At 36.9% G+C, this 12044-nt stretch overlaps 1 protein-coding gene across 19 annotated transcripts in view; it reads right to left on the bottom strand.

Moving 5' to 3' along the window:
* The window catches only part of LOC127366552 (myelin-associated glycoprotein), a 40543-nt gene extending 30733 nt beyond the window's left edge, over positions 1 to 9810 (bottom strand). For 2 of the 19 annotated variants that reach the window (XM_051405595.1, XM_051405601.1), the window contains exons 1-12: positions 9632 to 9809; positions 9108 to 9183; positions 8061 to 8456; positions 7671 to 7967; positions 7439 to 7538; positions 7228 to 7263; positions 7095 to 7127; positions 6947 to 6988; positions 6732 to 6758; positions 6582 to 6617; positions 6429 to 6500; positions 6279 to 6306 (exon numbers count right to left, since the gene is read on the bottom strand). In XM_051405595.1, coding sequence (XP_051261555.1) covers positions 6279 to 6306; positions 6429 to 6500; positions 6582 to 6617; positions 6732 to 6758; positions 6947 to 6988; positions 7095 to 7127; positions 7228 to 7263; positions 7439 to 7538; positions 7671 to 7967; positions 8061 to 8456; positions 9108 to 9135 — 1095 coding nt within the window. In that variant the 5' untranslated portion in view covers positions 9136 to 9183; positions 9632 to 9809. Of the gene's footprint in view, positions 1 to 5093; positions 6183 to 6278; positions 6307 to 6387; positions 6501 to 6581; positions 6618 to 6731; positions 6793 to 6946; positions 6989 to 7094; positions 7128 to 7227; positions 7264 to 7438; positions 7539 to 7670; positions 7968 to 8060; positions 8457 to 9107; positions 9184 to 9631 lie in introns of those variants that run through there. The other 17 variants (XM_051405596.1, XM_051405600.1, XR_007885325.1 and 14 more) reach the window with 14 other exon arrangements.
* Between the last annotated feature and the right edge of the window lie 2234 nt (positions 9811 to 12044).

Raw genomic sequence — 12044 nt, 5'->3', positions numbered from 1 at the left:
ACAGATCCAATCAAGCTAGTTATCCCTCTATACCTGCTAATAACATTCTGTTTTTTGTCAAAAACAGAAGGGTATCCATTGCTCTGGAACAAGTACCATATAACCTGTAGGTCAGCAGGCTGGGAGATACTATAGGTGAATCTACAAGGAATGATGATACAGGAGCCACTCATGCCTGTGATGCTACTAGGGGTGGTGAAGGACCAACCACGAGAGAGCATATTTCCTGTAATAAAGAAGAAACAACTTAAGCAAAGTTGCAGATCTTTGTTCACAACCTTTCTGGCTTGTGACCCTTTAAAATAAAGCAATGTCTATCTGAGACCCCAGATGCAACAATTAGGGTTAACATGTAAGCAAGCAGTAAGGACGATACGTAATAAAAGAACAATATTTACTCTCCTTTTAGTTCTGTTTTGGTCCTCAGAGATATATTTGGCTCTTTAGCTGCTAAATGCTCCACTTTGCTCATTTGTTAGTTGATCACTGTGTCTTTTCTGTGATTGCAAAGAGAGCACAGTGGGTTTTTAAAGCTAAAGCAATGAAAACATCTGCAATCTGTGGCTGAAAATAACAAAGATGATGTTAATTATCTGTCGATTTGTCACCACGAGCAGTGCCATTCACATAACACATACTCATTTGCTATAAAAAGAGCAACCATAGCTGGTTTAATTTTGTGACGACATTTTATAAGCAGTTCGACAAAACAGTACTGTGCCCAAATTAAAAAAATCCAGTATTTCACAAGATTATTATTTTTTTTTGAAAATAATAAATAAATACATTTGTGTAATAGAACTATATCATTTTTTTTATCTTCCTTTCAATTGAACTTTCCTAAGCCCCGCCCCTTCATTCTCTGTGCTCCAATAACAGTCGAGCAAGCCTCAGCCAGAACCTCGGTCAACTTTCTGCTCTCCTGTACGTACTTGGATATGATATGTGCTAGACATAGACTCTAACTATGTTGAAAAGACTCAAAACAAATTTGCGTTACAACGAGCTAGTTGCTTTACATAAACCGTTAGTTGGCTAGATAGCTTGTAGCTAGAGGGTTGCTCAGCTGTTGCTGGACTTAGGAATGGTCAGTTGTCTTTTTGACACCGCATGATGGAAACTATTGTGGTAAACAAGCCAGTGCTGTGGAATAATTGTTTAAAACAGAAACAAAACTAAACACTACCGCACAGATAGTTGGCGAAATGTTATCGAAATAGGTTTCAGTTCTATTGCAGCATTTAATGGTGATGCAGGTGAGATGCAGGGCTGTTCTGGTATACAACCGCTATAAAGGCTATAGATTAGTAAGGTTTAGTTGTTAAATAAAAATTATTATTATCTCTACTCACTCTTTACCCGTAGGGTGATGCTCTCTTCCTGCCTCTGACCCCCAGTGAATTGTGCAGAGCATGTCAGAGACCTTCCATGGTCGCTGGCCGATGCTGTGAATGTCAGTGTGGAGACGGTCTTCCACTGAGCACTTTGACTCTTTCTGGTATCAGTGGAGGTTGGCATGCTACCATAGTTCCACTTGAAAGTTGGTATATGTTTTGGGCATGTGTACACAGCAGTGCAGGTTACTTTACTTGGCTGTCCCTCAAGAAATTCGTCTGTTGTAGGTGTGATGGTCAGGGGTAAAAAGGAGCCTGAGACACAAATGATGAATGTTAAAATTTCAATATCGGAAAAAGAGAAAAACGTTTTATTCTTGCATGCTCATAACGTACATTCAGAAATTAAGGTTACAGAGGCTGTTTCGCTGTGACCACTAATGTGTCGGACCATGCACTCCACAGTTTGGAGGTCTCTCTCTATGTTCAGTGTGGTCGTCAAGGTAGTTCTGGATGTGCCATCAGACATTGAGCTATGAGTTATACCACTGTGTTGCGTTCTGACGTTGAGACTCAGAGTAGGTGGATAAGTGGGACAGGTGTGATAAACAGTGCACTGCACTGTCACAGGCTGTCCAACCTTCCTTTCACCAGAGATCATAATATGTGGCTTCTCTGCCCTGTCTTAACAAAAGAAAAATATTGTTTATTAAAATGAATATACAGATATACATCTAAAAATGTATCCTTTTCTAAGCTCACTATGATAACTTACCCACTACTTCAATTGTTACAGTTGTGTCAAAGAATCGATAGGTGCTTTTCCCGACATTCTCTGGATCTACCCAGGGGTAAATCTTCTGTCTGTGGTCAGACCACTTCACTCGAGAGATTTCAAGACTGCATGTTTTGTATGCGGGAGAAAATAAGCGTGTTCTACCTCTAAATATGTTAATGACATCTTCTGGGTACCACCTGTCATAAACCAAAGGATATCCCCGGCTCACATACTGGTACCAAACCACACGGTCTGGTCTGTACGGTGGATACTGATAGTAGTCAAAACTGCAAGGGATGACAAGGCAGGAATCCACTAATCCTTTGATATTGCTTGGCATCTTAACATGCCATGCCCTGGAACAGCAGAACATGTATCCTGCCAGGAAAGTTAAAAATGTAAAACAGTTAGGTCAGTTTTTATATGTAGGATTAACAAATCTGAATAGCACAAAATTGTAGTACCTAGAATCCAGAAGCACAGGAGAAAATGACTAAATCCAGACATCTTGTATACCTGCAATATATGTGAAATGAGCATCTTAGTATTATAAGAGAGACATTATTGTCATCTGTTTACCATGCCTAGAGGCACTACATTGTTTTTCCTGGTCCCTGTTACAAAAATAACTGAATGAATGATTAATTTAATGAACATTCAGTGTGAATAAAGCAAACATGAGGTGCATTAAAACTTACACCCAGAAATTGAAAAAGTAAAAAGAAAATACAAAAAAAAAAAAAATCTATGATTCATTTATCATATGTATAAAAAAAATCTGATTTACTCTAAGATCCAATATTAAAGGGGCACTCAGGAAACGTAATATTGAATTTACATAATGTCAGTAGATTCACAGACTCACTAAAGAACGGGCAAAAGGGAAGCAACAGAGGCCAAGATTTGCTGTCTTGTGAGTTTCAAGCTTGATCACCTTTCAATGTTACCGAAGGGAAATGTCTGCATATCTCTTTGGGTGGAGTATCACTTTAACCCTCATTCTACCAACATATGTAACATATAAGGACTGAGTCCTGGGGTCCCTGGGGACACCACGAATAGACTGTAAGAAACAACCATCTTGGCAAAAAGTTCTTCTTAAAAGATTATTAGTTATGTAATTAATGTTGTCTGAAGAAAAATAAAGATTATTCTTTTAGTTACAGGGTTAGGTTAATTTTGGGGATGTCCCGATCAAGTTTTTTTTTAGCTGACTGGATCAAGATGTTAATTTTCTTATTGTGTAGCACTATATGTGTCTGCCGCATCTGTGTCTGTCTCCTTCAAAATGGCTGACGTAGTTATGCTAATAAAAATAATAATTGCACTAATTAAACAAAAAAAAATTATAGGAAGTCATAATGAACAAATTGATTTACCTATGAGATATGGCACAAAGTATACCTCTGGGGTCTGCGGGTACCCCAGACAGTAGGATTAAGGTTAAAGACCTCACCCATGTTTTCTGCTACTTGCACTGTAGACTATTTAACAGGTTTAGAGAAACAAAAAAGAAACAAAAATGGCTCTTCCATGCAAAAAGGGAAGAGGGTGCACATGCATGTTACGCCCTGTCTGTACATAGCCCAAATATCATGTAATTTATATATACTGATATCACATTAACAGTGTCCCTCTGCTACTGTACACACTGAAAAAAATACATTAAATCTTTTATCTATTTAATTTTCTAATTAAACAAACCTAATTTTAAAACACTGGCAAAAATAAGTAGCAATAAGATTGAGTTGCAAAGCAACGAATAGATAATATGCAGAGTGATTACATAATGAGATACGTTACATACATGTAAATACATATATACATGTTAGATACATGTTTTTTGAGAAAAAGAAATCACAAGAAATTCCAAACACAACCTAAAAGCTGTTAAAACAAACCACATTATGTTTTTCTAAAACAATAAAACAATTTTGTCAATGGACTAAGATAGTTTCATTTTTTTTCTAGTAGAAAATGTGCTTTACTTAAACTCTGAGTATTCTCTTTGTCAGCGTCACTGTTGATTCATGGCATGAAAAAGCAGAACAAGGTAGATTTTTCCTTCAAGAAAAACATTCTCAGTACTAGAACTATCTAGAGAGGCTAACAGTAATAAGCAAAATGATCTCTGCCTAAAGAAATACATTTTGTGTGTTGTTATTTTTTAATCCCTCCCCACAGGAATTAGAATTTATATTTAATCCTACATTGTAAAACGGAGACAGATATTTTAGCGACATGCAAGAACTGTTCCCCCGTACTGTACTAAATAATGTCAAAACTGTTTAAGGTTTCTAAATTTAAAAAAAGGAAGTCAGCGATTTTTGTCAGCAACCACATTTTGAATAAGCCATAATATCACAACACATAGATACATTCAACGTTTTTGCTGAATTCATTTCAAATTCAACATTTCATCTTATAAACTAACTATAACTGCTGAAACAGACCTGCATTCACATGGATTAAGGCAGACAGTAGGCCGACTGCACAGCATGGAAAAATATCTTTCTTAAAGATCAGAATGACTTACCTCCAGAGATGAAAGTAAATGAAGAGATTTGCCACCTGTAACAAAAATCCCTAATCACACGTAATTTTAAGAACCCCCCACCCCCTAAAATGTGGGCGGAGGGTACAATGTACCAACCACAAAAATGATCCTGTTTGCACTCAAGTTACTGTATAGTTATCAGACTAATAAACATTTGATACTCAAAACACTTGAAATCTACAATAAAATCAATTAAGCTTATAAAACTAGGTTTATACATATTGCTAACCAAAATAAAATGTACCTGTATCTCTTATTTACAGTAAATTCCATCCATTATAAAGCCAAATTTTTGCCCTTTCTGTGAACAATACTGTGTATCCTAGATCTGTGTTCATTCAATTTAACTAATAAATATAATAAATATATATTATTTATTTATAATATAAAAATAATAAAATATAAAGTACACCAGCACTATATATGAGTTCATAGGCATAATACTTTTTTATTGTTTTTGAAGACTTTATTATTTTATTATACACATTTGAAAAACAGCACTGGCCAAAAACAGTAAAGAGAAATATTAAATAAAAAGTTGAAAAGAAAAAAGACAAACCCCAAAATATGAATGCAACATAGATAGGGGGAAAAAAGGAAAAAAAAGTCCTTGTCCATGACATTGATGGCTGCTTGTAGCACTTTATTGTTCCTGGATACTTGAATATATAATACTAGGGGACAATAACCACAACAATAACAGAAAAAAACAGCTGCATGGTACAAAGGTTACATGTAGGTTATTCACACTCAAGAGATTTTAGAAAAAGAGAAAGAATTCAGAGAGTCACGTCAGCGTTTTACCTCCTTTATAAGGTTCAGTATCAGACTGCTGGGAAAGTTGTTCGAACTATTTTATTCAATTCTTATCCCTTTTTGTTTTTATTTCATGCCTTTGGAGTCAACTCATTGAATTCAATCTTACTGTGGCATTTTGTTTTAGGTGTGTTTTTTAAAGGTAACGTGTAATTGTTGTGTGTTAATAAGATCATTGAAACAGACATTTACAAGTAACAAGAAAGCTACTTCCCTCATAACTAATTACTTTTACATGCAGTAATTGGAAAAGTAATTCAATTACTTTCGAGAGAAGTAACTAGTAATTAACAAATTACAATTTTTCAGTAACTTTCCAAACACTGTTTAGGCCCAACAATAATGACACCATGCCTAAACAAACAAACAAATACACTGGTTTAACAAAGTTGCTTGATTATTGCTGTGTAACATTATAATGGTAGACATTGTAATAAATGCAATAAACATATGTTCAAAATGCATTTTACTTGACACAATTAAATATATTTTGCTTAACAGGAGAGGTTAACACAGCAGTCATAAATAATTAAAACTACAATCATCAGACGTGGTTAATACACAATGATTATTATGAGCGTGATTAGGTTTGTTGTTTGCTTTGATCACAAACTCTCTTTGGAGGGCTTTATTTTCAGATGTTTCCATAGATGTTGAGTTCCACAGTGTTCATGTAATCGTCACCATCATCAAGGTCCTGTGAGAGATTAATGGTCATTATTGTTACAGATGTTGATAGTGCCTTGTAACCAATGTAATTCTCTGGAATAAATCACTGACGATTTAATAATACCTCATTGTAATTGTAGGATTTTGGCTGGCTGAGTCCCATCAACAGCATTAACAAGAAGACAGAGGTGGGGAAAGGACATGAGACGTTGCTGTACTACAATATATGATATCCACATTTTATTTACTGGTCAGGTTCAAGAGAAGCAAGTACCTTTTGGGGGATGGGAAACGAGGCTTGGAGATTTTCCCGTCGGCACAGGATTTTGATTTCACATTATTGGGCCTGTGGATAAAAATTCATGTCACTACACAGTGTGAAAAACTACAATTCGCTACTTAACTTTCATACATTTCTCACACTTACATATGGTCCAAATCCAGCATTTCCCCTTTAGGCCTTCTGTGCTAGATTCAGTTTAAAAACAGGATGTGATATGTGTTAGTTTCATTAGAACAAAAGTGCATTGCTGTGAAAACAACTGAGCAATGAAGCACGCTGTTTTTCATGTCTTACCTAGAAAATCTGCTCCAAATAGACCTTCTGCCCAAAAAGAAGAAGAGAAAATATGCAAATGCTGTGAGGCATATAAATAAAAGTACTGATCTTATCACATTCTGCACAAACAAGGAAATTACAGTGGGGCGGTCTATACAAAGTGGAAGTAGGGAGAGTACAGAACTAGTCACTAAAATTATGTTTAGAGAGATAACCGTTAAAATGCCTCTTGCCTTTGATCAGAATGAGATGGTCCTGGGCCATCGGAACGAATCCTGAAAATTTCACAGATTCAATTATACATTAGTACGATTAAAAGTTACTAAGATAATAATATTCTTGTACTTGTAATAATCACAAACCACTTTTTTTTAACCTCACCTGCGAGACATCCTGGACAGCCGGTTCAACACGCTAAACATTAAAGAAAATGACATTATGATAAGGAAAAGAAATGAAATCATGTGATATGAGTGTAGCACCATGAACTTAATCCGCTGTACACCATTTTTACCTGCCATCTCGACGTTGGAGCTCTGCAATGCGTGTCCTAGAACAGACAGAAAACAAAGACAATGAATGCCATACATTAATACAATAAACGTATTGAAGAGCACATACTACATATGTGCAGGACAATAGATTATTTTGGCTCAAATTATTACTTATCTGATGTGCTCTGTCCATCAATGCATCAGTTAATGTCAATGTACTGCATTACTCACTTGTATTTTTTCACCATTAAGATGCAGAAGACTCCAAAGAGAACAGCAGTACCGATCCCCACCACTGTGGGAATGATGATGTGGTTGTAGTTTTCTGCACCTGCAAACAGACAGAATTAATATAGAATTTAGAATTTATATTTATATTCTTTCTCCATACTGCACAAATATATCCAGTATAGAAGCTTTAAAATAAAGGACAAAATTCAACAGCAGAGTGAAAAGATCTCACGTTTTACATAGAGTGTCATTGTTTCAGAGGACTCAGGCTTTTCATGAAATGCTGCTGTGCAGGTGACATCAGTGTGGTCATCCTTCTCCTCAGGAATGAACGTCAGGATGGACTGCACCTCCCACAAGCCCCTTTGAACTTCTCTGTGGATCTCCGTGGCCATGTCTGCAGTTCCCTTATTCCATGTGAGTTTAGGCATATGGGAGGGGCAGGTGTGGGTGACTGAACAGGTGACAGTGTACGGATGATTTTGAATGGCTGTCTTTGCGTGATTTAGTATAGGTTTTGGAGGATCAGCTATAAATGAAAAGAGATAAGAGTTTGAGGTAAATCATTGTAACATAGAACATTTTTATAGATTTATAAAATCTTGGATAGTTGGTGACCTACTTAGCATCTTAAACTGGACACACTGCTCAACAAAGGAGAACTTGTCAGTGGTGGATGTATCAGTCGATGTTTTTGCTAACTCAATCCGGAAACAGAAAGGGCCGTTGTCATGGTCTTTAATGTCAATGATTTCTAAGGTGCAGTTGTTCTGACCCAAAGCTCCCAACAACTTTGTGCGACCCCTAAAGCTGTCAACGATTAGAGTGTTATCCTCATTATAGATGTATTCTTTGTGATTGGTCGAACGATGCCAGATTCCTCTGAGCCTGGATGTGGGCAGGGGTCCTCTAGGATGGGTGAATGAACAGGGTACCACAACACAGGATGAAACCAGGGCATCAAGGAAATTTACAACATCAGCCTTCCATTCTTCAGTAACAACAGGGCTGCTGAGAGCTGAAAGAGAATTATGGAAGTAAAAAGAAAGAAATTACTTCTAGGAGTTCTCTTTCAGTGATTTCACAATCTGGTTGTCCCCACCCTTTTTCCTTCCAAACAGCTTTTCTATTATTGAGTAAACTGACGACTCCTGACTAAGTGAGATACTTAATGGATATTTCATATATTACAGTCAATCCATAAAAAACAACTACTCTGTACAATTAACACAAATAGAGAACACAATAACTATAGGGATATTGCATCAGAAATGAATTTTTACTGATATTTTTGGTAAGTTTTTATACAATTATCTGTCTGTATTGTGTTTTTTTCACAATCATACATACTTTTTCTTAATTTATTTCTGAATTTGTTTTTTTATTTTAGTGTTTTATTCATTTATTCATGCATTTTTCAATTAGCTCTTTGGTTGTTTGAACTTTTCTGATGCAGGACGAGGAAGTGCATATTCTAAATCATAACCCACACTTTCAAAATGACTGCATTCAGTTAACTTCACAGACATTAATGACATGCTGAAACATAGGGCTATTACAAGTTTTCTTACACTCCTTAAAATCAAGAAGGCCTCACGACCCAAAGTGGGTGAACTAGGAAGTACAATAGGATTGAGATTGGAAACAAAGAGGTGACTAATTATGTTACCTGCCACAAGCAGACAGAATACCATCATCTTCCTCTCTTTGTCCTTACGTCTCTGAGGTTCTGTTGGTGTAATACACTGTTGGATATTTAGATGAAATTAAACTGAATAGAAAATACAATTGTAAACATTACCCACCGTTATTACAATACTATAAATATACTTCAAACAACACTAATCTTCGCATTCAAGAACCATTTACTTATACAGAAAATACTGGCATTGTTAATGTCCTCATACAGGATATACAAATCTGAAAGAACACTCTAATACATTAAAAAGTTTTTTTATCTAAATTGAAAACAGTTCCTTTCACATATGACTTTCTTTTCTATTCATTCTTATTACTATTTTAACAAAGTCACACACACTTTGAAGAAGAACTTTTAAATAAGCTGCATTATTCCTAAACCCAGACAGCAGTATATGTACGATAATCTTTCAAAATGAAATATTAGAAGAAAATGTAGTGCAGCAACATTCATGTTGTACCTCAATCAAGTGTGATGAGTTACCAGAATCTTACCTGATGAAGTCTGGCTGATCAGAGCTGTATGTTTCTCCTAAAAACACCTCCTAAAGAATGACTTTCTATTCTGCAGTTAACTTGACAAAGATGTGAACTCTACAGGCAACAGAAGAATGTATTTTTGTGTCATTGTGTGGGTGAGGTGAAAGCAGATGTAGAGGCAGCAGCAGTAAAAAAGTGTAGAAAGCTGGGAGTGGTCTCTTGTGTGTGATATGAGAGTTATAGACCTCTTCCATATTTGCATAGAATTGTTGCTAATCTGTGAAATTCTGAAATTAAGTTTGATATGTTAAGATATAAATGCAAAATGAGATTCGATAGCATTCAAGAGCATGCGATTGCATAGTTTAACATATCAGTGATCTTCAGTCAGAAATCAGAACTGTGGCACATTTTGCTGTATTGGCTTTGCACTTGGGTAGAATGGCAATGACTATGAAGTAATGACTTTCAGCTTAAATTAACACACACATATCCAGTAAGCAGTGGACAAAATGGGGAACAGAGATAATGTTGTATATTAGGTAGCGATGATGTGTGTTGAAGAGAAGTCCGCTGACACCGTCTTGATTGTATATACAGTGGGTACGGAAAGTATTCAGACCCCTTTAAAATTTTCACTCTTTGTTTCATTGCAGCCATTTGCTAAAATCAAAAAAATTAATTTTATTTCTCATTAATGTACACTCAGCACCCCATCTTGACAGAAAAAAACAGAAATGTAGAAATTTTTGCAAATTTATTAAAAAAGAAAAACTGAAATATCACATGGTCATAAGTATTCAGACCCTTTGCTGTGACACTCATATTTAACTCACATGCTGTCCATTTCTTCTGATCCTCCTTGAGATGGTCCTGCTCCTTCATTGGAGTCTAGCTGTGTTTAATTAAACTGATTGGACTTGATTAGGAAAGGCACACACCTGTCTATATAAGACTTTACAGCTCACAGTGCATGTCAGAGCAAATGAGAATCATGAGGTCGAAGGAACTGCCCAAGGAGCTCAGAGACAGAATTGTGGCAAGGCACAGATCTGGCCAAGGTTACAAAAGAATTTCTGCAGCACTCAAGGTTCCTAAGAGCACAGTGGCCTCCATAATCCTTAAATGGAAGAAGTTTGGGACGACCAGAACTCTTCCTAGACCTGGCCGTCCAGCCAAACTGAGCAATCGTGGGAGAAGAGCCTTGGTGAGAGAGGTAAAGAAGAACCCAAAGATCACTGTGGCTGAGCTCCAGAGATGCAGTAGGGAGATGGGAGAAAGTTCCACAAAGTCAACTATCACTGCAGCCCTGCACCAGTCGGGGCTTTATGGCAGAGTGGCCCCACGGAAGCCTCTCCTCAGTGCAAGACATATGAAAGCCCGCATAGAGTTTGCCAAAAAACACATGAAGGACTCCCAGACTATGAGAAATAAGATTCTCTGGTCTGATGAGACCAAGATTGAACTTTTTGGCGTTAATTCTAAGCGGTATGTGTGGAGAAAACCAGGCACTGCTCATCACCTGCCCAATACAATCCCAACAGTGAAACATGGTGGTGGCAGCATCAGGCTGTGGGGATGTTTTTCAGCTGCAGGGACAGGACGACTGGTTGCAATTGAAGGAAAGATGAATGCGGCCAAGTACAGAGATATCCTGGAAGAAAACCTCTTCCAGAGTGCTCAGGACTTCAGACTAGGCCGAAGGTTCACCTTCCAACAAGACAATAACCCTAAGCACACAGCTAAAATAACAAAGGAGTGGCTGCGGAACAACTCTGTGACCATTCTTGACTGGCCCAGCCAGAGCCCTGACCTAAACCCAATTGAGCATCTCTGGAGAGATCTGAAAATGGCTGTCCACAAACGTTCACCATCCAACCTGACAGAACTGGAGAGGATCTGCAAGGAAGAATGGCAGAGGATCCCCAAATCCAGGTGTGAAAAACTTGTTGCATCATTCCCAAGAAGACTCATGGCTGTAGTAGCTCAAAAGGGTGCTTCTACTCAATACTGAGCAAAGGGTCTGAATACTTATGACCATGTGATATTTCAGTTTTTCTTTTTTAATAAATTTGCAAACATTTCTACATTTTTGTTTTTTTTTCTGTCAAGATGGGGTGCTGAGTGTACATTAATGAGAAATAAAATGAACTTTTTTGATTTTTAGCAAATGGCTGCAATGAAACAAAGAGTGAAAAATTTAAAGGGGTCTGAATACTTTCCGTACCCACTGTATAAAGGTTTATTACAAAAAGTTCAGCATCAATACAAGCACCGCGGAGCTTGGAGAGCATCCAGCCAAATGAATAACTCTATCTGTTTGCGTCGAACATAGGTTTATATAGGTCTATTGTTTATTCAAGAAAATGGTAAAGAAACATCTGGTTTAGCTATCAGATGTACTGAAATATTTACGTCAGAAGGTAAA

The sequence above is a fragment of the Dicentrarchus labrax genome, unplaced genomic scaffold (assembly GCF_905237075.1).
Source record: "Dicentrarchus labrax unplaced genomic scaffold, dlabrax2021, whole genome shotgun sequence".
NCBI lineage: Eukaryota > Metazoa > Chordata > Actinopteri > Moronidae > Dicentrarchus > Dicentrarchus labrax.
Note: the sequence above shows the minus strand (reverse complement) of the source record. Positions and strands in the feature narration are given on the sequence as shown.